This window comes from Solea solea, chromosome 7 (genome assembly GCF_958295425.1).
Source record: "Solea solea chromosome 7, fSolSol10.1, whole genome shotgun sequence".
Taxonomy (NCBI): domain Eukaryota; kingdom Metazoa; phylum Chordata; class Actinopteri; order Pleuronectiformes; family Soleidae; genus Solea; species Solea solea.
This window is the reverse complement of record NC_081140.1, coordinates 30,030,108-30,056,899: the sequence shown is the minus strand read 5'-3', so window position 1 is coordinate 30,056,899 and position 26,792 is coordinate 30,030,108. Positions and strand designations below refer to the sequence as shown.

Genomic DNA, 26,792 nt, shown 5'->3' with positions numbered 1-26,792 from the left:
TGATGTTGGTGCCATAATTAAAGACATACTGGGATATTAATTACCAAATGAAAGCAAAACTATGTACCTTGGAAATCTAACTTAAAGTGTAACTGGGAATAATAGACATATAGTCAAGATACTGTTGATTGCGACTAAGAAGACAATAACAAGGAACTGGTACAAGACTGAATCTCCTACAGTTAAGAGAGAAAATGACTTACCAACTTCAACTGAAGGAAGATGTTTCAATTACAAAGACTTATGATATAACGAATGACATGTGATGAACTGTATATTGTATGAATCTGATTTTGTTGATAGTTGTTTTATTTACATTTATTGCTTCTTTCTTTGCTGTGTATGTCTTGTGTATAGATGGAAAAAACTTAATAAACATAATAGTTTTAAAAAGAAAGCCTTGATTTGGATTTATCAAAGTAATGACTGACTGATGCAGACAGCCATGGACCAGCAGCTAAAATTGATGTAAATGAATGGTGTAATGGAGTGAGCTTTTTACAACATGACACCTAACAGCAAGAGACAGCAGTGACCCTTATTTTAGTGTTTAGTTTGATTTAGTGAATTGTTTTCAGTGAAACCGTGAATAAAAACAATGCTTTTTATGGTGCCGCACCGACACAAGGAGTGTAAAGAGCACAGACACGTGCATTTCACACACTGTCTCTGTAGAAGCAGGAAGTGCTGAAACATTTACTGACCGCAAAGAATCAGACTATGCACTGCATGCATTTTCCAAATGAAATGCATAAATATAAAGGATAATTAAGAGAAGAGTTTAAACAAATAAATAACAAAAGAAACTGAAATTGAATCACTCACCTTAACACTTCAGCAAACTGTGACAGCAGCAGGCTGACCTCTTTATTTGCATCTGCAACACAGAGCAGATCACAAGAAGCATGACTCCAGAATTTGTCCTCATTATATCTTCATTAGAAATTCAGTAGGATGAATTCATTTAGACTGAAAACAGCCATTTTCAGACATTAAGTCCAGATAATGTCTAACAAATGAGGTGCAGACATTTCTTTGGAGACGATCATCCACATCACATTCAGATGTATCCACAACAGCAGGAGAATCTCCAGAGAACCCAGGCCAAGAGTCAGAGACTGGCTTAAACATCTAAGAGACACAACACTCCCAGCCCAGTCACTCGCTGTGATCACATCGACGATCACTCGACATGATCTGTTTCTGAGTTTCTCCTGCTATGTTCTCCATGAGCTCACTCAAACATTATACGGACGGTACACTAGGAATCACAGGGTACCTATCACAATACAGCAATTCTGCTATCATCAATATATTACAAGACAATCATAATAGTGACACATGGCGATATCTGTCGAACTGAAAAGTGCAGGATTTCTCTATTTATTCACAACATAGAGAAGTAAGTTTTAATAGCTGTTAACTTCATTTCTGATGACCACATAACAGATCCCTTCATTCTAACTTCCTGTGACATGTTGCTTTTTTTTTACTATAGCAGCATAAAAGTGTTTTGTTTGGTGCAATTTACCTTTGTTCAGTTGTGAAAGAAAATATGCAGTATATGCAGTTTACTACTGTATTTATAGTGACAGAGTGATGGTTTACATACCTGCACTTGTTGACTCAAACAAATCTGATGACTCCAAAGAGGACGGTGCAGTGTGAGGTCTTTTCTTTTTTAATGGTGATTCATTGTGATTTTCAGGTGCACACTCCATCTGCTGAAAAGATTGGTTGTACTAAATCAATCAACAGTCGGTCAGTCAGTCAGTCATCATCTACCGCTTTATCCTCCACCAGAGGGTCGCGGGGGGTGCTGTGCCAATCTCAGCTACATCGGGCGATAGGCGGGGTACACCCTGGACAGTTCGCCAGTCCATCGCAGGGCCACACACACATAGAGACAAACAACCATTCACTCTCACACTCACTCCTATGGTCAATTTGGAGTGTCCAATTTACCTATCCCCACATTGCATGTTTTTGGACTGTGGGAGGAAGCCGGAGTACCCGGAGAGAACCCACGCACACACGGGGAGAACATGCAAACTCCATGCAGAAAGGCCCTTGTTCCAACCGGGGCTCGAACCCGGGTCTTCTCGCTGCAAGGCGAGAGTGCTAACCACTACACCACCGTGTGGCCCTCAATCAACAGTATATGTCTCATATTTTTTTAGAATTTTTTATCCATTTAATCATTTCAAAAATTGGCGTTGAACACTGTAGCACTTTGTGTGTGTGTGTGTGTGTGTTTTGTCACCTCTTGGGTTGTCGTCTGTTTAGGGCCTTTGTTGTTGTTGTTAACTGCCTTCTCCTTTAGCACCAGATGAACGGATGGAACAGGCTTTCCTGCCTCTGGTGTTGCTTCTGCCATTGTGATGCAACACTTCTGCAGGGATAACAATATTCTAGAGTTAACAATATTCAGATCAGAAGGAGAACAAAAAAAAGTGGCTTAAAATACTGAGGATTAGCGAGTACAGAAGATACAAGAATGAGCTAAAGAACATTTATGATATGCACTATGTGAACATTAGAGGTTACGTTTTTCCCAGTTGATGCCAAGCTGGCAGATATTACCCATTTTGGGGCAATATGTTCTTTTTTCCCTTCCGTCTGCTAAAAATAGTTTAATAATAACAAATGATTCATAAAACTTGTAAAAATATGTATTAACACGTATGATCTGTCTCTCCAATCTTCTTTTGTGTTTACTTTCAATCAAAAATAATCTATAAATTGAAAACTAAATACAAGTAATAAGCAAATCAGAAACCTATGACTCTTGGCTGGTTGCCACTAGCTAATATACGCATGCTACATGTAGTATTATACTAATGTCTTGCTATGAAAACAATGTGTTTAGACACTAATGTCAGTGTTAACATTAATGATTGTTACTGGTTCAATTAACATTATTAGTTAAACTAACAAAACCTTTGGGCTAACGAGCGAACACAAAGCTGAATCTGGGCAGTTCAAGCTAGTTACCGTGTATGCTAACAGCAAACATACGATACTAATGTGACTTAGCAAAGATATTCACTTACAAGACGCACAATCTCCGTGACAAACACTTACATGTGGCGAGCGAACATGGACATAAACTGTCAGTTTCTTTGTAGCTACTGTGTGTTAATTGAATTTTTCAAAACAACGCGCGTGCAATTAACGAGCCAGTCACGTGCTGCATTCACTGCCTATCGTAAATTCTGGTGTTTTGCGAGAGAAGAAACAGAACGTTCTTATTGCAATGCCAGCAGTTTTTTGAATTTTTGAGACCGTTATGACCAATGTTTGTTATCAACAGTTAAATTGCGTTAATATGAAAGGAGCAGGTGATGATTCAGACTTTATTTGGTTTATAATACATTTTAGACACGTTAGATTCTTCTGGATTGTTGGGGAACATTACTTTGAAGTATTGTGTGGGATTAAGATTCATTTACAGGAAGGAACGTTTTTTATTTTGAAAAAAATATATAGAAAACAGCTGTTTTCTTCTTAAACCTTGGTATTTTATATGGAAACAAACAAAAAAAGCATAATAACCTGTAAAATGTAATGGTGATGATGATGATGGTGGTGGTTATGATGATGATGGTGATGATGATGATGATGGTGGTGATGATGGTGATGATGGTGGTGATGATGATGTTGATGATGATGATGATGATGATGGTGGTAGTGATGATGATGATGATGATGGTGGTGGTGGTGATGGTGATGATGATGATGATGGGGATGATGGTGGTGATGATGATGATGATGATGATGATGATGATGATGGAGATTATGAGGATGATGATGATGGTGGTGATGATGTTGACGATGGTGTTGATGATGTTGATGATGATGATGATGATGATGATGGTGGTGATGATGTTGTTGATGATGAGGATGATGGTGGTGATGATGGTGATGATGATGATGGTAATGATGATGTTGATGATGATGATGAGGATGATGGTGGTGATGATGGTGATGATGGTGGTGATGCTGATGATGATGGTGGTGATAGTGATGATGATGATGATGATGATGATGATGATGCTGATGATGATGACTTACGATGATTTCCAGTGTGGTTATTGTCTGACTATATGTGTGTGTGTGTGTGTTTGTTATTTTGAAAACAGCGCACCGGAAGTGTGTGTGTGCTTGACTGCGCTGATGCTCCAGCTCTGAAGGATACAGCGCGTGGATGGAGGAGGAGGAGGAAGAAGAGGAAGAGGTGAAGGACTGAAGGGTGGAGAATGTAAAGAACGGAGCGGGAGATGAGAAGCACTCAGAGGATCAGAGGATGATAGACCGCTGGACTAAGTGTCATTCGACGATGGTTTAACATGGAGGAACCGCGTGTGACTGTGTCGAGGCTCGCTGTCACTGACGCTCGGCCTCACGGTGAATGATGTGCGGTGACGCTGCTTTGATTCAAATATCTTCTCATGTCTTCTTCGAATTCTACCTTGAAAAACTACCTTGAGTCCACGCGCAGTGACCGCGTCCATTTTCATGATCGAGCTTCAGCCACAATAATGGAGTCAAAGTGAACGAACAGAGACTGAACCGCGTGAACTGAGCTGTGCTTCGACATGGACGCGTCGCTGCGCTCGTTCCTCTGCTTGACTTTGTGTTGGCTCGGCAGCGGTCACTCAGCGCCGGACGCCTCGGGCCTGCCTCGAGCTATCCGCCTGCCACTGCGGCAAGATTCACGGTCGCTGTCACCTGACGCGGCAGCGACTGCCGCTGCCGCGACTGCCGCTGCCGCGGTGGGCACGAGAGCTGCGCGGCAGCGGAGAGGAGCGGCGGCGAGCGGGATCAGCTTTGTGGAAATGGTTGATAATCTGCGTGGGAAATCCGGACAAGGATACTATGTGGAGATGTCCGTGGGCTCACCTCCACAGAGGGTAAGGATCTCTGCGCAATCCTCAGTATAAACCAGGGCCGCTTCTAGCTTTGTGTTGGCCCCTGTGCAAGGTGATGTCTGTGAGGTTCTTCACCTGTAAGATCAGGGGAGTCCACACCTTTGTCTAATAATCATTTTATTCTCCTTGATGATAATTTAACCAAATCTAAAACACACCGTGAAAACAATTCTGCCTTTAATGAAACATGTTGAGTGTGTTTTTGTGTTCTCACAACCCAAAACAATACAATCAAATATCAATGTGTGAGGAAGTCGTGATAAACACAAGTCATAAAACTACAATAAACCAGCATCTACTTCAAAGTGCAACAATGGAACAAACACATACTAAAAAATAATACTTTAAAAGTCTATAACATAACCAAACTAATGCTATTTGCAATGAATATCCTTACTCATGACATCAAACACATGACACAGCTACAGATAAAGACAGGTCATTTTAATGCTCCTCAGATTTGGCTGAACATGCAGCTTTGGAGCCCCCTGGTGGCTTGTGAGCACTGTGCATTTACGTCTTCTACATATAGCAACAAACAGGTGTGATGTAAGTGAGAGCAGCGTTGTAGTGAGTGTGTGGTAGCGGCCGACACACAAACTTGACTTTTGACTGTAAGACATTTTTACTAATATCGACACAGAATTCTTAATATAGATCGCGCACACATCACACAGGAACACCATTGACATTCAGCCACAGACGTCACAGACGTTTCAAACATCTGGCAGATTATACCTCACCTATTCCTTTTTACTTTAATTAAGTCAGTACAGCCCATAAAATGCTCATTTGCACTTGAAATAAAGTGATTGCAGCTCCTACCTTGTGATGTAAAGATTTATTTTGCCTGAAATTCACTTGATTTCATTCAAGAGGCTAATATTTGACATCCTTTGTACTTGTTGGAATACACTTTAAGGGCCAATACAACTCATAAAATGTACATTCCCACTTGTGATTGCAGCTCTGACCTTGTGACCTTAACATTTTTTCTGCCCTAAAATCACTTGGTTTCAACCCTGAGGCTAATATCTGGCAGATTATACCTCACCTGTTCATTTGAATAACTCTAAATAAGTCAGTACAGCCCATAAATGCTCATTTGCACTTGTCATAATGTGATTGCAGCTCGCTGCACATCCTCGCCATTACGATTACGCTAAAATAAAATCCTGGCTGGAACCCTGTAAAAATGCAATTATGCACACACACACACACACAGTAAAGTAAGAATGAAGTGGTCCCTGAGTATCGTAGAGCTGCAGGACAGCGCCCCCACAGGCCCGGAGTCTTTCTGTTATTGAATATGCAGGTGTTTCCTGTCCTGCTGTTGCTTTGGGATTTGGGTGTTTCTGTTGATGCATGTGTTAGGTGTGACCTTGGCGTCACCCTGGCTTGACCCTGGCGTGACCCTGGCTTGACCCTGGCCTGACCCTGGCGTGACCCTGGTGTGACCTTGGCGTTTCTGGCATTGCATTTGTTTTGGTTTGAGCTTCTGCAACGTTTGTGCACATGCAGCTGGTTTCTCCCTCTGCTTGTGTTTTTGGTGGTTGCCGTGTGTTTGCCTCTGTGGGCCACCGTACTTAAGTCCTCTCACTCACCGTATGAGACATTTATTTAACATTTATTACAGCAACTGTTTTATTCTATACTTAATATTCCTATCTTTATATTCCTTTTTGTAAATGGTCTCCAGATGTAATTTATTAATTCTCCTGTGATTCATATGCAGTGTATAATTCTAAACATGAATTTCCTGAGGACAGGATGAAAAGTCTTATAATTCATACATTCAAAACTTCCAACATAAATAATGGGCCACATTAATCATTTAACCAGTGATTATTGGATTATTGTATTGTTGACAAGTTAGTGTGCAATCAAAGTTCAAAGTGCTTTCAGAGCCTTTTTATTTACATTTTGCACACAGAACAAAACAGTAGTGTGAAGCGGTGTTGCAAGGATTAACAAGAATAACAAATAACAACAACTCTGCCATAAAATCTCTCTCTCTCTCTCTCCCTCTCTCTCTCGCTCCCTCCCTCTCTCTCTCGCTCCCTCCCTCATTAGCTGAACATCCTGGTGGACACAGGAAGCAGTAACTTTGCTGTTGGAGCAGCCGCTCATCCCTTCCTGCGCAGATACTACCATCGTTCACTGTGAGTACAGATGAGTGTGGAGCCACGTCATGGATTACAATCGTGGTTTTCCTGTTTTAAATGTAGCCTGCAGTTGGTTTATCAGACAATAACTCAACTTTTATTTCATTTCAAACATGTACTTTAATTATAATATATATATATATATATATATGTATAATTTTAATGATATTACGTTGGAAGCAGAAACCAAATGTCTGTCCATCCATCTTCTACCGCTCTGTGCCAGTCTGTGTGGAGGATAGAGCGGTAGAAGATGCAATGAATCATTATGAAAGTAAATATTTGAGCTGTTTATTACTCTTTATAAACAGGTCCAGTTCATATCGAGACATGGGCAGGAGCGTCTACGTTCCTTACACACAGGGTCGCTGGGAAGGGGAGCTGGGCACCGACCTCGTCTCTGTCCCACACGGACCCAACGCCACCCTTCGGGCCAACATTGCTGCAATTACACAATCAGATCGCTTCTTCATCAATGGATCCAACTGGGAAGGAATCCTGGGACTGGCCTATGCTGATATAGCCCGGGTGAAAACCTCATCATTCTTATGCTGTTCCACTGAGAAGAAGCTGAGGAAACCAGTTCATTTGGTTCCGGCTCAAGTTTTGTGGGTGTAAAAAACTAAAGAAATCAATCAATCAATCAATCAATCAACTGTCTAACCAGTTACTGTCTAACCAGTTACTATGTAACCATAACCAGTTACTGTCTAACCTTAACCAGTTACTGTCTAACCTTAACCAGTTACTGTCTAACCAATTACTATGTAACTATAACCAGTTACTATGTAACCATAACCAGTTACTGTCTAACCTTAACCAGTTACTGTCTAACCAATTACTATGTAACTATAACCAGTTACTATCTAACCATAACCAGTTACTGTCTAACCTTAACCAGTTACTATCTAACCATAACCAGTTACTATCGAACCATAACCAGTTCCTGTCTAACCAGTTACTCTCTAACATTAACCAGTTCCTGTCTAACCATAACCAGTGGCTGTCTAACCATAACCAGTTACTGTCTAACCTTAACCAGTTACTCTCTAACATTAACCAGTTACTCTCTAACATTAACCAGTTCCTGTCTAACCATAACCAGTGGCTGTCTAACCATAACACAGGTGCATGTCCCACAGTTGTATCAGGTCTATGAGACATATTAAAAACAGCAGCTTGGTTTGTTGAAGCAGAAATGGAAACTGTCCCTCGTCCCTCGTCCTCTCTTTCAGCCGGACGAGACACTGGAGCCTTTCTTTGATTCTCTGGTTCGTCAGACTCCTGTCCACAACATCTTCTCTCTTCAGCTGTGTGGAGCCGGCTTCACCCACAACGACTCCCTGGGCAGTGCTTCTGTCGGTGGCAGCATGGTGAGACACACTGAGACACACTGAGACACACACTGAAACACACTGAGACACACAGAGACACATACTGAGACACACACTGAGACACACTGAGACACATACTGAGACACACACTGAGACACACTGAGACACACACTGAAACACACTGAGACACACTGAGACACATACTGAGACACATACTGAGACACACTGAGACACACTGAGACACATACTGAGACTCACTGAGACTCACTGAGACACATACTGAGACACACAGAGACACACTGAGACACACTGAGACACATACTGAGACACACTGAGACACACAGAGACACACAGAGACACATACTGAGACACACAGAGACACATACTGAGACATACTGAGACACACAGAGACACATACTGAGACACACAGAGACACATACTGAGACATACTGAGACACACTGAGACACATACTGAGACATACTGAGACACACAGAGACACATACTGAGACTCACTGAGACACATACTGAGACACACATAGACACATACTGAGACACACAGAGACACATACTGAGACATACTGAGACACACTGAGACACACTGAGACACATACTGAGACATACTGAGACACACAGAGACACATACTGAGACTCACTGAGACACACTGAGACACATACTGAGACATACTGAGACACACAGAGACACATACTGAGACTCACTGAGACACACAGAGACACACACTGAGACACACACTGAGACACATACTGAGACACACTGAGACACACAGAGACACACTGAGACACATACTGAGAAATACTGAGACACACAGAGACACATACTGAGACTCACTGAGACACATACTGAGACACACAAAGACACACACTGAGACACACAAAGACACACACTGAGACACACTGAGACACACAGAGACACACATAGACACATACTGAGACACACAGAGACACATACTGAGACACACTGAGACACATACTGAGACATACTGAGACACACAGAGACACACTGAGACACATACTGAGACATACTGAGACACACAGAGACACATACTGAGACTCACTGAGACACACACTGAGACACACTGAGACACATACTGAGACACACTGAGACACACAGAGACACACTGAGACACATACTGAGACATACTGAGACACACAGAGACACATACTGAGACTCACTGAGACACATACTGAGACACACAAAGACACACACTGAGACACACAAAGACACACACTGAGACACACACTGAGACACACTGAGACACACACAGGGACACACAGAGACACACTGAGACACACTGAGTCACACAGAGACACACACTGAGACACACAGGGACACACAAAGACACACAGAGACATACACAGGGACACACAGAGACACACACTGAGACACACAGGGACACACAAAGACACACAGAGACATACACAGGGACACACTGAGACACATCTTCACGTCAGTGTTTGCCCATGTTTCCCCGGTGTGCTCACAGATCATTGGGGGAGTGGACAGCTCACTGTTCGTTGGAGAGCTCTGGTTCACGCCCATCCGTAGAGAGTGGTACTATGAGGTCATCATCGTGCGCATTGAGGTGAACGGACAGGACCTCAAGATGGATTGTAAAGAGGTGAGCGGTGACTCATGAGAATGGCATGGTGGTCGGTGGTTGGTACTGCATGTCATGTAAGAGATGTCTTTAAATGGGTCGCGATCTCTGTCTCGTACAGTACAACTATGATAAGAGTATCGTGGACAGTGGCACCACCAACCTTCGGCTGCCTAGGAAAGTCTTCCAGGCTGCAGTCAAGGCCATCGAGGCAGCCTCTTCGGTCAGTCCCGACAATTTAACAACTGAATTATGTCTGTGGGTCCATTTCCTCTCAAGGAAGGTGAGACGGACTCTTCCTGACCCTGTTTTCTTCTGTCTTTCAGACAGAGCAGTTCCCCTCAGGGTTCTGGCTGGGAGAGCAGCTGGTGTGTTGGCAGGCCGGAACCACGCCCTGGCACATCTTCCCAGTGATCTCCCTCTATCTGATGAGTGAAAACCACAACCAGTCCTTCAGAATCTCCATTCTACCCCAGGTAACACTCACTGTACAGCATGTGACACTGTACGTAACAACTCAGGAGGAGATAGACAAGCAACAGTAATGTGACATCATTCAGTTTCCAAGTCAGAACTAACACGGAAAGTCAGAGCGACCTGCTGGGGGCCCGTGTGAGGGGCAGGGACTTTCAGACAAAGGGAGTCCCTTCTTCCATGCTCAAGGGTCTGTTTTAAAGATTCCTGCTCCCAGCGTCCCCTGCACTCCTATGTGTGACGTACTAAAAGCAGAATCCTGTCGTCTCATTGGCCGTCTCTGCTGGACAACAATCCCCACTGGCTGAATGCATCAGTACAACTGATCTCCATCCAAACGTCACGACGGTACGAGCTGCATCTATGCTCTCCATACTAAAGATGCCACATCCCCAAGAGTCACAAACTTGGATCTCTGGATCCACTCCCAGCAGCACAAGAATCGGCTATGAGCCGAAGACCCAGCCTGCGGTGATGCAAGACAGCGTCAGCGCCATGGAGCAGAAGCAACGGCAACAACACATTAAACCACGGCACTTTATTCACCCATTATTATTGTGCGGCTCTTACAATAAGAGCAATAAGTCAAAATATGCAGTTGACAGAGATATTGTCTCAGTAAAAAAAACATCTGCACAAAGAAAGCAGATCCACTTTTCTATGTTGACAAGAGCATTAAAATGAGAAGAAATCAAGGGACATTTAGAATAGATACAAATGTGCCATTAATCGTGAGTTAACTATGACAACTATTAACTATTTGACTGGTTTGAAAGTACTCGTTTTAATACTCGTGTTTTTCTTCGTCTCTTTCACTCAGCAATATCTGCGGCCCGTAGAGGACGTGGCTTCAGCTCAGGAGGACTGCTATAAATTCGCCGTGTCTCAGTCCAGCACCGGCACAGTGATGGGGGCCGTGATCATGGAAGGCTTCTACGTCGTCTTTGACCGCGAGAACAAGCGCATTGGCTTCGCTGTGAGCACCTGTCATGGTGAGGATGATGAGGAGACAGGAGACAGGAGACAGACCTTCTGTTCTCCAGGTCTTCAGTAACAATCTCATTCTCCTCTTTTGTAGTACACGATGAGTTTCGGACAGCTTCTGTCGAGGGACCGTTCCACGATGTCGACCTGGAGGACTGTGGCTACAACATCCCCCAGACGGACGAGTCCACGCTCATGACCATCGCCTACATCATGGCGGGAATCTGCGCTCTGTTCATGGCGCCGCTGTGTCTCATGGTGTGTCAGTGGCGCTTCGTCCGTTGCCTCCACCCACACAGAGACTTTGCTGATGACATATCACTCTTGAAGTGAAGAGGCAGGAGAAGAACACAGAACACGCGACAAAGACCTGACCATGGTGTTCAAAGAGGGAAATGTCCACGTCATCAAATTAGCTTTTAGCCACCTATGCATCAGCATTATCGGGACAAAATAGAGTCACACTTGATTGTGAATGCAAGTTTGAAAATATAAATGTGTCTTTGAGGTGAATGAAAGCAGTTATGAGTGAGCATGCCTGTATGTGTACTGTAAGTACAAAGACTTTGTGGAGTTTAAGATAATGACCGTACACTATTTTACAAATGCCAGCGGTTTAAAGAGGCTACGATCTGATGAGAAGTCTCACAGAGTGGGACACGGTTGCATGGTCCAAATATGGTTGGAAGGTATTTGACAATAAAAACACGTGTGTATGTCTTATGTGTTCAACATGTACCAAACCCATGTCAAACCATCACAGGGTGTTCACTTAGGGACCGTCAGTAAATGGTTTGTTCTTGTCTTATTTCATCATAAGGTAGAGTGGCAAGTGCAATTGTTATTCTTTGTTCCTTTTACAGATAATACAAGATTCAAAATGGCTGAATGTGGTTTAATCTGTAAAATATAATAAAAGTCGTTTTCAGACAAAAAAAAAACCTTCTGGTCATTACGAAAGAAATACTTTTAATTAAGAATAACTGATGTATTTCATAGTGATTGATTCTGATTTGATTCATCTTAGTTCTGATGATTGAACTGCATTTAAAAGTGTTCGGTTAAAGGGGAAGTTTGTCGTTTTTAGTGACATCTAGAGGAGAGGCTGATACTTACAACACATGCTCCTCTGCTCAGCCTCATCATCTGTGACCCATGGATGTAAGAACTGGATGTAGCTCCGCCCCCTCTGCCTTGAAGACAATTTTGTCATGGTGGCCACTCGTGGTACTGCAACAAAAAAAAGCAATTTTCCCATTGAGCACAACTGTAAAAAGTATAGATCTTTATATTGTATATTTTTAATTCATGGAGTTTCACATTTATAAAACCTTCCTAAAGGTCATAAAAAGAAAGAGAAATCTCATTTCCCAGAGTGACGTCACAGGTGTGTACGAGCACAGCAAAGTGCAGTCATGTGACGTCTCGGGAACGGTTACTGTCAGGGAACCGTACGTATATTATATATTATATATTACGACAAAGCAGGTTTTTGTTGTTTATTCGTCGTTCATTAGCATTCATTTTCAAACTTATTATCGATGTATTAGCGAGCTGCAGTGTGGATTGATGGAGGAGAGGAGACTGACGGTGTGGAGAGTCCGGGTACCAACCAACGTATAATCCGAATTTCTGACCAAACCAAAAAAACAAAATACGGAAACAGCGCCCCCTTTTCCTTTTTTGGATTAAACCAAATATGGAAAAACTGATTTTTCTGTCAGCATCAAAAAAGAAATAAAAAAAGAAAAGAAATTATGGCCCCAATTTGTCCCAATTCAAATTAAATGCATTCAGAATCAGTTCAATTAATTGACATTTATTAAATAGATTTTAATTTAATTTTGAAGCCTTTAATCACTCAGTATTGAGAGTGACTTTTTCATGTCATTGTTCATATTGTTCAGTTGTGAAGAATTTATGTTTAAAGAATGTGAAAGAACATTTATTTCAGCAGAGAAACACATCTGTGTGCTGTTTCCATCTTTGTAGTTGTTACATAAAGCATTTTAAAGTGATACAGAAACATTTCCAGCATATGAAGAAGGTTTTACTTTGAACTGTGGAGGGCAGCATTACACCTCTGTGTGTTAGAAGAGGGACAAGAACTGGTGACATATGTACAACTGGCTCCTGACTTCTCCTCAGAATACTATATTTATGCTCATCCCAACCATAACTTTTGTTTAATCATCTGTATTCATTATTAAAAATATCTTTACATTTATTACCATCTTCTATCTGTGTTTAAAATGGTTTAAAATGGCAAAGAGTCTAGGGTAGATGGTAGATCCAGGGGCACCAACAAATCCTGGATCTGGTCAGAGAGCCGTGGAATACCAGGGTCTGAAAGCAGACGGCATCATCACAAACTGAGTCCATACCGTGTTTAATGTTCCTCAGAGCATGTGGTTTCTCAAAAGCTCCCCTCAGAGCCTCTTATGAAGTCCCTGAGGGACCCACAGATCGATGAACCACGGGACCACTCAGCCGTAGCTCATGCCTTTGCTCTCCCAGTGAGATTGGAAACCATGAAAGCCACTTTGGACGCTTCTGTGTTATTAATATATTTCACAGTCCACGATGAAAGCACGGCATTTTACAGACTCACCAGAAAAATTGACAATTGTAGAGAAAAGATCTCTGTACTGTGTTCACATCTGCACCACAGTCAGTTAGAAGAAGTGACTTGACTATTATTCCTGCCATCATTAGAAATAAATACTATAATAAATAAACAGATGAAAGAAAATCCATTTACACATAAATATGCCGGGTTTTTGCAGAGATTCACTTCATTAGTTTTAAAATATATGATTTAAAATAGGATTTTTAATTCACATTTTTCCCTATTAATTAACGTAGGTCTTTCTTTATTATTGTATTTATTCTTTCATGTTTTTATTTTGAACTATGGCAGTGAGTGGGATTATTGCTTCAAGTAAATAACATATTAGTGTAGTGCTGATATACTTAACAGACGAGGAATTCATGAACTCTGACCCTCAATGTGGTTCCAAAAAAGTCTCCATAAACATTTCATTTAGTCTCTCAACGTAACTTTGTATGAACTAACAGTGGGTGTGTAAATGTTCAAGGATTCTGGATATTTCTCGTGTGGATTGCGGTGAGTTTGTTTTGTCTGGTGTGGGTGGTTTTCAGAATCGGGGTGAACGGCCTCTCGTACCAATGGTAACTTTAACATTATCCACAGGCTTTGAACTCAACACCTACACACACCTACCAAACTGTTGTTCATCCTGTTACTTCATTCACTTTCATTTGTTTCTTAGAAATATTTGTACAGAATATTCGTTTTTAAGAGCGTCACAATAGTGAATAATACAGATGTCATTACTACTGCAGTCACAAAGCAGAGTATTAATACTATTTAAGTCTTTATTCTACTTTTAATGGGTTTTATTCATTAGCATTGTGACCTTTATAAAAGAATTGTACTTTATTATGTTAGCGTGTAAATATCTTATCACCGCAGATGTTCTTTGACCTTAAACTTATCTTTAAAACTGTGGCGATCATGTCACCGATCACGGATGTGAATAAAAAGCCAGTTGTGCCAGCTGGCCTCATTCTGTTCCTTGAATGATTTGGGTTATCTGAGTTCATGGTGGATTCTCTTGTTTTGCTGTGTAACCATCCAAATATATGTGTATTAAGTGCTGAGTATGTTGGAGAAAAGCAGAGAGCTGCTCACAGCTGAGATAACCTCCCCTGCTGATCGGAAAACAGTGCTCCATCACTGAGGCAGCTGCAACAATCATGTGCCCTTTGAACCTCAGTCAGTGCCTGATCAAATGCTGGATTTGCTGATTAAATATTTATCAGGGTCACAGAATTGTCCCACATCTGCCGGGCAGTGAGCTGGTCACACAGTGAACGCTGACGATCATCAACATGATTTTATGAGCAGAACATAATAGAGTCCAATGGCCAGATAAAGGTCATTTTTATTGTTTTAATGGAACGGCTTCATTTGTCTTTAACACATCAGGTATTTGTTTAAATAGTGAGAACACATATTATCTGTCTCATATAGGAATGGAGTTCTTCTTTTGCCTTTTAAGATGAACAGAAGATGCAAACGCAAGCAACTCATTGTTCTGCCAGCTCACAGTTCTGAGGTCTTATTGATAACAATTATGACTGCAGTTATCTGGACAGATAGCTCATGGTGCAATGCAAGCAGTCTCAAAGGTTGCTGTACCAGATAAGAGTTTTTCTTCTGGACAAACACCTTAAAGACCATTGTACAATGACTGTTATCATTAAGTGTTTGAAAGGAGGACAGTGATAATATAACACTTATCATATCCTCACACACGTCACATGGAAGGCCTTCGACTGTCCAACCTTTGAAAGCGGCTCACTGTCACATACATGACAGTTCTGCCTGTGTCTTCAGGCTCTGTGGCTCCTGCTCATATAAAGCTGCAGTAATCATAATGATATCTGCAAACAATGCAATAAACAATAAATACTCAATGTTTTATCCACCATGTACATGGAACCTGTGGTTTAAAGTGATACAGTGATGAGTTTAAAAGCTCAGCTTCCTTCCTCAGATTCCATCACGTAAATCACATTCAGAGGTGGTTTGAAGACACATGTGGACAAACTGTCTCTCACCCACTGCAGTTTTACAGTGAAATCAAAGCTTTTTGTCTAAACTAATCAACACCCATATTTCACCACTATAACAATTAATAACTATTTACTTTTCACATCGGATTGCCAAGTCTTCCTTGGACTATAAAGAATTACTGTGCCAGTGCTGTCCCGACTGTCCTCACTGTCCCCACTGTCCTCACTGTCCCACAGTTGTTAAGAAGGACAAAAGCCAGGTCTGAAGTTACTGATAGCTTCATTGTGAAAAGCGAGGGTCTCGTTTTCCCAGAGTTGACCGTTTAGCCCCGAGTTTGCCCACATAGCGTCACGCGCACCCTGATAGCCACACTACATTTCCCATCATGCAACACAGCAGCTGTAGCCGCGGCGGCGTTTCCGGCCAACACGTTCGGGTAAGCTAACTGCTAACTGCTACAAACAACCACAGCAACGTCATTTATTTCCGTAACAACACAGCGAACAGTGAGGTTTCCACTGGTTCAGCTACATATTACATTTAGTTAACTATACTTTCTCTAGTTTACCAAACACAACATTCACGGGTCGACTGCCGGTCCGTCCGCAAAGTGGTCCGTGGGGAAACCCGAGCCACATTGGAGCCAGGTCCTTATTCTGTCCCAGGACAGTGTCATTGGTTTGCTAATGGCGGGTCGAATACTTGTTTGTATAATCATTATTGCTGATGTGATGTATTTAAAAGAGTATGTTTGAAGCTGATCAGAAGCTTCCAAAGACATGACATCTTCATTTGGGCTTTCCCAAATTGTTTAAAGGCATAATAATCTTAGTGTATGTAAACTTCTGACTTTGAAGAAAGGAATAAAAAATAGTCTAAAAAATCCTTCTCTCATTATTCTGGCATTTAGCAAATAGAAATAATTTTGGTAATCCTAACAGACCTAAAACAGGAAAAGTGATTGTCTGATTTCATGTCATACAGTGAGAAAAAAAGCATATGTGTCTTTTTATATAGTGTATGTAAACTTCTGGTTTCAACTGTATATATGGATATGTATATATATATATATATACATTATAACCAAATGGTCAAATATGAATGTAATTCCATGTGTGATGACATTGTGTAAATGACTTACTGAATTGTGATTGTAATTTAAAATAATATAGAGAAACATGTTCGCAGGTGTGTGTGTGTGTGTGTGTGATGCCATCTTAAAGTAAATGAAAACAAAGTATAAGAGCAGAGAGTATGTTAGTACATGACCCACAGTCAACACTGATGTTATGTAGGATGATGAATTCATTATTGTGCTCAATTTGTCAGACACATTTCAGCAAACTCCTAAACCACAAAATGACTAGATTAAATGAACATAAGCAAACACCTTCTGCAGGAGTTCCCTTATAGCAATATAAGTGCAGGCGATAGGCGGGTTTCATCCTGCACAGGTCGCCAGTCCAGCGCATATAAGTGCAGTCCATCAATCCAAGTAGATTTGGAAATTGGCTCATCACTGCAAACTGCACATTATTGTTTGCTCTTCCTGCCACAGTGCACGGGAAGTGTTTAACTCTTGATTCCATGCGTGTGAGGCTGTTCTATACAGCTGAGTTGGCTCAGGGATGATCCTCGACTGAGTTACCTTTGGAAAGGAACCCAAGTGCTGTGAGGACTTGCAAAGGCACTGACACTGTATTATATTCATATTTTAAATGATATATCAATATTTTAGCATTGTCTTATATCAGAGACAGTAGTTGTGCTGAAGATCACATGTATAAATGCCAACACATGTGTTAAAGACAGCATATGCAGTCTGTGTAGACACGAGGCCCCAGGTCCTCACAGAGCACAGATGACAATGATTAACCTTGCACCTAATAACCCTGAACTCTTACACTAGCACTGTCTCTGCAGATGGGTCTGATGTGTGTGATCTATCCATCCATCATCCATCCATCATCCATCCATCATCCATCCATCATCCATCCATCCATCTTTTTCCAAAACTATACAAAATCAAAAGTGTCATGTCTGTATATAAACCTTGTATTTGTGATGTGCTCATTTATGTGTTATTTCTGAAATAACTGTATATTCTAGCGCTGTGTGTTAAACGTGTTATTAACGGCGTTAACACAAACGTTTCATCAAGTCATGATGTCTGCAGTGTTACCAACCGAGCTGGCAGACCCCCGAACTGTAGTCAGGAGACCTCCGAGGACCGCTAGCTCCTTTAGCTCGGATTAGCTCGTTACGACAACAACACATTAAACTACGGCTCTTTAATCACACACTGCAGCTGATACACAGCCTCTCTTATTATTGTGCGACTCTCACAATAAGAGCAATAAGTCACAATATGCAGGTGACAGAGATATTGTCTCAATTAAAAAACATTAGCACAAAGAAAGCAGATCCACTTTCAAGGGACATTTAGAATAGATACAAATGTGCCATTAATGCGATTAATCGTGATGAAATATTTGAATGGTTTGACAGCTCTAGTATATTCTATAATCATTCCTATTTCTCAAAGTGCATGAAGCCATGGGGGCAAAGTCCTCTGTTGACAGGACAGCAAACAACTGCAGCGCACACACACACACCACACTTTGACCCATCAATCATTGCACACACACACACACACACACACGCACACACATCATCCACAAATTTTGTAATTTGTAACCTGAGATAAGAACGCTGTGATCGTCTTTATCTCGATGAGTGATTGTACTCACTGTGATACAGTGAGTGTGAGTACGTGTGCTTTCCTGAGTGGAAGTCAAATGTCATTACATTTCACTTGATTGCATCAAGTCTCTGTTTTGTGTTTGGCTCGTTGTTTGGTTTGGAAGCGCTGGGACTTCTATCGCACACAGAGTTAAATAAAATATAGGAAATAAAGCGGGACCCAGTTGTGGATGGAGGCCTCCTGAACTTGCTTTTCATTTCTAGGCCTCGCTGCCTCTCGTGTCTTCTACACAAGTGCTCGGCCGTAGAAAGGCTCTGAGAAGGCCGACGTCTACAATCTACACAGGCAGATAATGAGATGATACTGTTGTACTCTGTCTGACTGTGTGCTTTGTGATCTTCTCCCAGCAGGTGACCATTGAACTTTCAGCCTATCACCCCTTGCTGAGGGAGATGGCTGAGGGGATGAGGTCCACCTCCACGGAGACAGTCCAACACACCCCCGCCCCCCACCCGCCCCCCCCACACACACACACAGGCACTATAAGAAGCCTCCTCTTGCTGGAGTTATTCAGTCTTGTCACCAGCTCCACCAGGTAAGGTTAATAATAGATGGAATTATTAGAACTGGCTCAGGACGCGATGTCTTCGTGTTCTGACACGTTTGACAGTTTGAATTACTTTAAAAACACGTCATGTCGTCGGTGTAAAATAATAAGGTTTAACTCGTGGTAATGTTTCAAGGATTAAAGGATTTTAAAACTATCTCAAAAAGCTCATTTGCTAATTCTATAGTTGTGTCTTTGTGAAAAGCCTTTACGTGCAGGCCAGGGATAATCTGTCTAATCCACCGAGATTACAACATGAACCGTACTGTAAATGTATCCTCCATGAGACCAGAGATTCTTCTCTTTGCTTTAGCCGAGGCTCTATGTGATCTGGAGGATTTCCATTTTTAAATTCTTATTTCAATTGAAACATTTTTATTGACGCTTGAATAAAAGTCACAAAATCCCAGTTGGAATGAATTTTTAGAGGTTTTTTACACGATTACTAAGTTATTAATGACTGTTTTCCCGTCTTTAGACCTCCACCATGAAATTCGTGGCTCTAGCCCTCACCCTCCTGCTGGCCGTCGGTGAGTATGCACGCAGTAATGTCTCTGCAGATATTTAAACACTTTGCCTTCTTTCACTTTCTGCTCATCTCTTACATCCCTTACATTGTATTTCTCAGGCTCTCAGGCTGCTACCCTGCAGGCTGATGTTCCGAATACTCTGCAGCATGTTCGCTCTGCTCTCGATATCTACCTGAAACAGGTGAAAGACACTGCAGACAAGGCTGTGGGCCAGCTCGATGACGCTGAGTACAAGGACCTCAAGTAAGACTATGTCACTGGCTTCAGTCCGTTTTATTGTCTGTAACTGATATTTTGCAGTTTGGAGTCAGTATTTACTGCGATGAAGTGATTAAACATCTCTCTCATCCTTGACCTCTGTCAGGGTCGTCCTGCACCAGCGCCTGAATGAGATGGTCAGTCAGATCGAGGCTTTGCGCGGTGCCGTCTCTCCCGTCACAGACAGCGTGGTCTCCACCATCTCTGATGCTACCGTTGACCTCCGTACATCTATCATGACTGATATTGAAACGCTGAAGGCTGACATTGAGGTTAATCGTGCCAAACTGGACGAAGTTGTCAGAAAACACATTGACGAGTACCATGTGCTCTTGAAGCCCATCATCGAAGAGTACAAGGACAGGCACGCCGTTGAGATGGAAGCCATGAAGCTAAAGATCGAGCCCGTGGTCAAGTCCCTCCGCGAAAAGATTGCTGTCAACGTGGAGGAGACCAAGAACACCCTGGAGCCCATTGTGGAGTCTGTGCGTGCCAAGCTCACTGAGCGTCTGGAGGGTCTGAAGGACCTGGTCGAGCCCTATGTGGATGAATACAAAGAGCAGGTGAAAACGGTCTATGCACAGGCACAATCCATCAACGCTGAACAGCTCCAGAGTGTGAAGGACAAGATTCAGCCTTTAACTGACGATATCAAACTCAAGCTACAGGCTGTCTTTGGCATCTTGGCAGAGACCTTCGCCGCCAAGGAATAAGTCATCTCCAAACTTCATGTTTCTCTCCATTTCCTCTGTCAACACCAATGCCTGAGTGATGCACGTCACTGCAGCAGAAACAAACGAGCGGACTCCCGTCCTCCTCTCTCCAAAACAAACACCCTCTTTTAGGTGCGCATGCTCAAGCACATGCAAGCAAAAACAAAGACAGACACATGCTTTGCTCTCCACGTATGCCAAAGCCAGCTGCTTCCACTGAGCGCTGGAATCGTACGTGAATGTTCACAAACTGCAGAGCTTGTGTGTCGTGTACTTGTTTGATGGAAACTGTGTTTTGACAAAATTCACCTAAATAAACATGGTATTCATATACAACTAATGATCTCTGTCTCTGTCTAAAACACCTCCACACAAACAAATCGTCTCATCACACTTCTAGCATTCAGGGGGGGGGGGGGGGGGGGGTCATGATTGATTGAAAGGGGCAATATTAATGATCCATAATATAATATATGAGGCATTTCTGCCTGTGGTTGTGAGACCTGTGATTAATGAGCCAATCAGAGGAGCAGCTTTGTGATTTATTAGGGAAAAGCCTTCAGTTATAGATCCCTCGGGCGTGGAACCCTTCAACACTGTCCCATCGTAAAGCGACACCAAGATACAAGAGTGCACACATGTGTGGATGTAATGAATTACTGTGAGGGCGTCATGTGATGACGAATCATGTACTACTTATGCCTTTATTTCAACCGTTTATGCAACAGTGTAAAACGTGGCGATAGCAACAGTGAAGACGGAATTAGACAAAAAGACACAAACAAAAATACAAGACAAAGGGAAACCTCGTCATTTTTGGACTACAAATAAAATGACCTTTCCATAGCACGCTTACCTTACCTTACCTTACCTTACCTTACCTTAATTTTCTCTCTAGGTTTTTGATGGATTTAATAAATCATAATCATGTCATGATAAATCATTGGATTTGTTGTTGTCCTGCCTGTATTAAGTTTCCTCTGTTATCTGTATTTATTTATTATTATTATTATTATTATTACTTATTTATTTCTCTACATTTAAATTTAAAGACATCTTTTAATCTACATTTTAACATTTCCCACAATTCAATGTCAGATTGAGTTCAAATGTTTAGCTGTAATATTTGATGGGTTTCTTGTTTTAGGTCTGTTAATAAATCTTTATCTTTAAAGCAGTTTCATTTCTGATCAACATGTGGTCAGAGAAATCATTTAAAACTGTTGTATAATGTAAAACTATCAAATGTTGACACACAGAAATTCAGTCATGCAGGTCAAAACCGGTGTTTTCAACTCTGACAGCAAACATCTACTAGTTTGGCTTCATGACAACGTTTGCCATCATGTTTTTTATGATTTTTAATTTATTTTAAGCTGTTTTATCTCATTTTGAACCTTTTACTTATTATGTCTTTTATTTATTCTGTGTCCACTGTGCTTAACAAATAAAGTTGGATTGGATCAGGGCCGAGTTTAAAGGCTTCAGAACTCACTCTGACGTTTGCAGCGGTGACAGAGCTGAAGTCGCCGCATACAATCATTTTCTATCCGACTAGTAGCAGATACAAAAGCTCTTTTAGTCTTTTAAAAAGTTTAACTTTTTTGTACCTTACCTCACCTTACCTTACCTTACCTTACCTTACCTTACCTTACCTTACCTTACCTTACCTTACCTTACCCACCATAACATAACCTCACTTCACCAGTCTAATAAAGTCGTTCCTCGCCTCTGACACTAACCATAATTATCACAACTAAATGCTCTAACCCTAAGCTCAACCTAATTCTAGTCATAACATTACAAATCAATCCATTTTATTTATATAGCACATTTTAAAAACAAGTGCTGTACATAGATAGTGATTCAGAGCATAAAGTTAAAATACATCAAAAGAACTCTAACAATGACTAAATTAACATTAAAAGACATAAAGAGACTAAAAGACACCAGAGACCACACAATTCTCATGCTGGGTTAAAAGCCAAGGAGTAAAAGTGAGTTTTAAGACGAGATTTAAAAGTTTCATTCCACAGTTTAGGTGAAAAATCACCTCTGGGTGTTTTTTTTTGCCTTGTTTTAGGCCCAACAAGGAGAAGCTGATCTGCAGACCTCAGTGCCCTACAGGGAGTTTACAACTCTACGAGGTCTGAGATATAATGTGGTGCCAAACCATTCAAAGAATCCAATTTTAAAATGTATCCTAAAATCAACAGGAAGCCAGTGGAGAGAGACCAAGTCTTAGAATCATCAACACAAGAGGTGAGGATCAGAAAACAAGAACGCTATCATGAAGAGTAGGTGATGTCTAACTGTGACAGAGTGTAATGTGCAGCCATTGTTGTTTCATCTCTGTCACTTTCAGGGACTCACTGTCTCTAATTGGTCTGGTGCTGAAACTGCGCTGAAGTAATAAAGTCTTCATCTGTTCACACCCGGCAACACTGGGCTGATCAGCCTGTGATCAGCCTGTGATTTATGTGCTGCCCACTGGTCAAATCAAGCTTGACTTCAGGCTTCAGGCTATGACACCAAAGTTTAAGCAGGGAAATGTGTGTGTGTGTGTGTGTGTCAGTGTGTATTGTAATTGATGAGGCTGGTGTTTGGGTCCCTAGCGAGAGTGTGATGGTATATAAAAGCAGTTTGTTGACACAGCAGCCTCTCCTGTGCTCGGATGTACTGATCTATCAACTGAGAAGAAGAAGAAACACACTGGGATTTGATTGCCGTGGTCTTGATGCAATGATTGGACTTTCGAATTGAAAAGTAGACAAAGAGGCTGAATTTATAATATTTTCACATTATCTGGCTGAGAGACTGTCGAGGTATGGATGGTAAGTGATTTGTGTGCAGAGTAGATCCATGTTGTGTTTCTGAGATCCATGTGTTTCCCTCTCTTCTCTGCTTTCAGGTGCTCAGATGTCTCAGAGCTGCAAACTGTCTCTGCCCTGCTGTGTCACTGGGGGGTCGCTGCTGAACCCCAAGACCCCACAAATAGGTGGGGTCAGAGTTCAGCTCGAGATGCATGCACTCTGGCAGCAGTTTGACCAGCTGTGCACCGAGATGATTGTTACCAAAGCTGGAAGGTAACAATGAAACATATTCACACTAGTGTTATTAACGATTTATCACGAGATAAACGTTCTTTTTGGTCGAGCAAACTTTGTCGTTTTTTTCACATGCAACAACTAGTCCAATCCAATCCAACTTTATTTGTTAAGCACTTTAAACAAACCACAGCGGACCAAAGTGCTGTACAGAGTAAATAAAAGACATAGTAAGTAAAAGGTTCAAAATGACATTAAACAGCTTCAAATAAATTAAAAATCATTAAAAACACAGTAACAAATAGCAGCCATACAATAAAATCAATAAAAAAATCAATAAAAGTGCCATTAATGCGATTAATCGCGAGTTAATGATGACATTAATGTGATTAATCGTGATTAAATATTTGAATGGTTTGACAGCACTAATTGATATTGTTTGTTAAAAACCTTTATTTTCTCCTTGTTGTTTTTTTGCTGCAGAAGAATGTTTCCAACATTCCAAGTGAGAATCTCTGGGATGGATCCCACAGTGGAATATGTTTTACTCATGGACTTCATCCCTGCTGACGACAAAAGATACAGGTGAGTCACACTCAGGAGACAATGTTGGATGTTTTTCCTCTTATCACTGAAACTGTGTGCGTGTGTGTGTGTGTGTGTGGCAGATATGCGTTCCACAGCTCCTCCTGGTTGGTGGCAGGGCGAGCAGATGTCGCTGCTCCGAGCAGGATGCATTTCCATCCCGACTCACCTGCGCGTGGATCTCAGTGGATGAAGCAGACCGTCTCCTTTGATACTTTAAAACTCACCAACAACTTGCTGGATGAAAATGGACACGTCAGTCAAGTGTTTCATGAGTTAACTCAATGTCTTTCCTTCCAGTGATGTCACTGTTTTGACTATTTCCTCTTACTTCCTCCTCTGCAGATGATATTAAATTCCATGCATCGGTACCAGCCACGCTTCCACGTGGTGTATGTGGATCCAGCACCTAACAGCCACTTAAATGCTTACAGAAACTTCGCCTCGTTCTCCTTTCCAGAGACGTGTTTCATGGCCGTCACCGCCTACCAGAACCACCGGGTAGGAAATATCACAGTCTCAGACCCGTCACAGTCTCAGACCAGTCACAGTCTCAGACCAGTCACAGTCTCAGACCCGTCACAGTCTCAGACCAGTCACAGTCTCAGACCCGTCGCGGTCTCAGACCCCCGTCACAGTCTCAGACCCGTCGCGGTCTCAGACCCCCGTCACAGTCTCAGACCCGTCGCGGTCTCAGACCCCCGTCACAGTCTCAGACCCGTCGCAGTCCCAGACCCGTTGCGGTCTCAGATGTTTGACACACAGTGCCGGCCCGAGCCTTTATGGGGCCCTAAGCAGAATTTGATTTGGGGGCCCCAGTCACCTGTGCTTGACGATTATTGAAAAATGTCACACTATAATGTTACATCATCAATTGCAGATGCATAAGGACCACCCTATTCTTTTAAGAATGCATACGGACATTTTGAACTTAGTAGATGCAGTTTCCCTTGTTCTGGTGCATCTTTGAGAGCTGGAGAAGGGCAATACCTGTGTTCAGATTCACAGCCTTTTGCTTTTTGACTTAATGCGGTAGTGACTTGGGCTTCAGGGCCCCTTGACCTCTTGGGCCTGGTCCTCTCATTCAGTAATCATTCAGTAATCATTCAGTAATCCATCCTTGCTCACATACCAAAAATGTTTTGGGGCTCCCCTCTAGACCTCTGGCCCTCAGTAGACCCCTGTGTTAATATAGTCGTTATTTACACCAAACCTTTGTACCTTAGAGGGCACTGAGATCACAGATTTATTTTAAACTGTCATATACAAAGTGAAGCACTAAGTATGGTTTAGTACATGTGTTCCTTATCTTAATGTGTGTTCTACCCTCTTCCTCTCAGATTACCCAGCTAAAGATTGCTAACAACCCATTTGCTAAAGGCTTCCGCACCACAGACCCCAAGGACTGGTGAGTTTTATTGGGTTGTGATTATAGACCGTGTAAATCAACACGGTCTATAATAACAACATCATATGTATGTTTTGTTTAGGGTGGCTATTTCCAGGCCGCTTGCAGGGGGGTGTCCACCAGAGGGCAGTACAGAGCCTCTGACCATCAAACACAGGGGCTGGAGTTCAAAGACTTCAACCAGTGAGTCATGAAGCAAATGAACAGAATTAACATAGTTTTCTGTGATTTGCATAAACTTGGAATTCTAGTTTCAAATGTTTTTTTTTTATTCAGAGACATTTATAATAGTGCAGACGTGTATAATAGTGCAGACATGTATAATAGTGCAGACATGTATAATAGTGTAGACGTGTATAATAGTGCAGACATGTATAATAGTGTAGACGTGTATAATAGTGCAGACGTGTATAATAGTGCAGACATGTATAATAGTATATATATAATATATAATATATAATATATGTATATATATATATATATATATATATGTACATATATATGGATATAGGTAATGATAGTTTTGTTCCCTTTTTTTCATTTCAAACCTGTTCAAATGAAAACACTCATTTCTCTCCAGACCTTTGAAGCTAATCCATTTTCTTGTGAATCTTCAGTGCAGGAGGAAACAACAACATTCTCACTGGAACAGTTTGAACAATTCCACTAACTTAAAGACTTCAGCTCCCACCCTGGAGAGGAGAGATGGGGACAGTTCTTGGTTCCAGGTGTAAAAGAACCTCTCATAAAAACACTGAATAAAAAAGCAGCAGTCTAACCTTTGATCTCAGTTTGACATCATTCAAAACCATGCTGCTTATGTGTTTTTAAA

General features: G+C 41.7%; 3 protein-coding genes across 3 annotated transcripts; all 3 read left to right on the top strand.

Moving 5' to 3' along the window:
- The first annotated feature begins 4,172 nt into the window (after window positions 1-4,172).
- bace1 (beta-secretase 1) lies at window positions 4,173-12,398 on the top strand. The gene is made up of 9 exons (XM_058634311.1): window positions 4,173-4,913; window positions 7,005-7,093; window positions 7,408-7,624; window positions 8,332-8,469; window positions 9,934-10,068; window positions 10,169-10,270; window positions 10,374-10,523; window positions 11,342-11,513; window positions 11,600-12,398. Exons 1-9 carry the CDS (start codon window positions 4,599-4,601, stop codon window positions 11,836-11,838), a joined length of 1,557 nt encoding a protein of 518 aa, XP_058490294.1. The 5' UTR covers window positions 4,173-4,598; the 3' UTR covers window positions 11,839-12,398.
- A 6,963-nt stretch (window positions 12,399-19,361) lies between these two features.
- On the top strand, window positions 19,362-21,256 carry LOC131462788 (apolipoprotein A-I-like). Its single transcript, XM_058634312.1, has 4 exons — window positions 19,362-19,407; window positions 19,898-19,949; window positions 20,048-20,192; window positions 20,314-21,256. Exons 2-4 carry the CDS (start codon window positions 19,907-19,909, stop codon window positions 20,918-20,920), a joined length of 795 nt encoding a protein of 264 aa, XP_058490295.1. The 5' UTR covers window positions 19,362-19,407; window positions 19,898-19,906; the 3' UTR covers window positions 20,921-21,256.
- A 2,218-nt stretch (window positions 21,257-23,474) lies between these two features.
- Window positions 23,475-25,964, top strand: LOC131462917 (T-box transcription factor TBX1). The gene is made up of 5 exons (XM_058634489.1): window positions 23,475-24,006; window positions 24,451-24,552; window positions 24,636-24,807; window positions 24,898-25,053; window positions 25,893-25,964. Exons 1-5 carry the CDS (start codon window positions 23,840-23,842, stop codon window positions 25,962-25,964), a joined length of 669 nt encoding a protein of 222 aa, XP_058490472.1. The 5' UTR covers window positions 23,475-23,839.
- The last annotated feature ends 828 nt before the right edge of the window (window positions 25,965-26,792 follow it).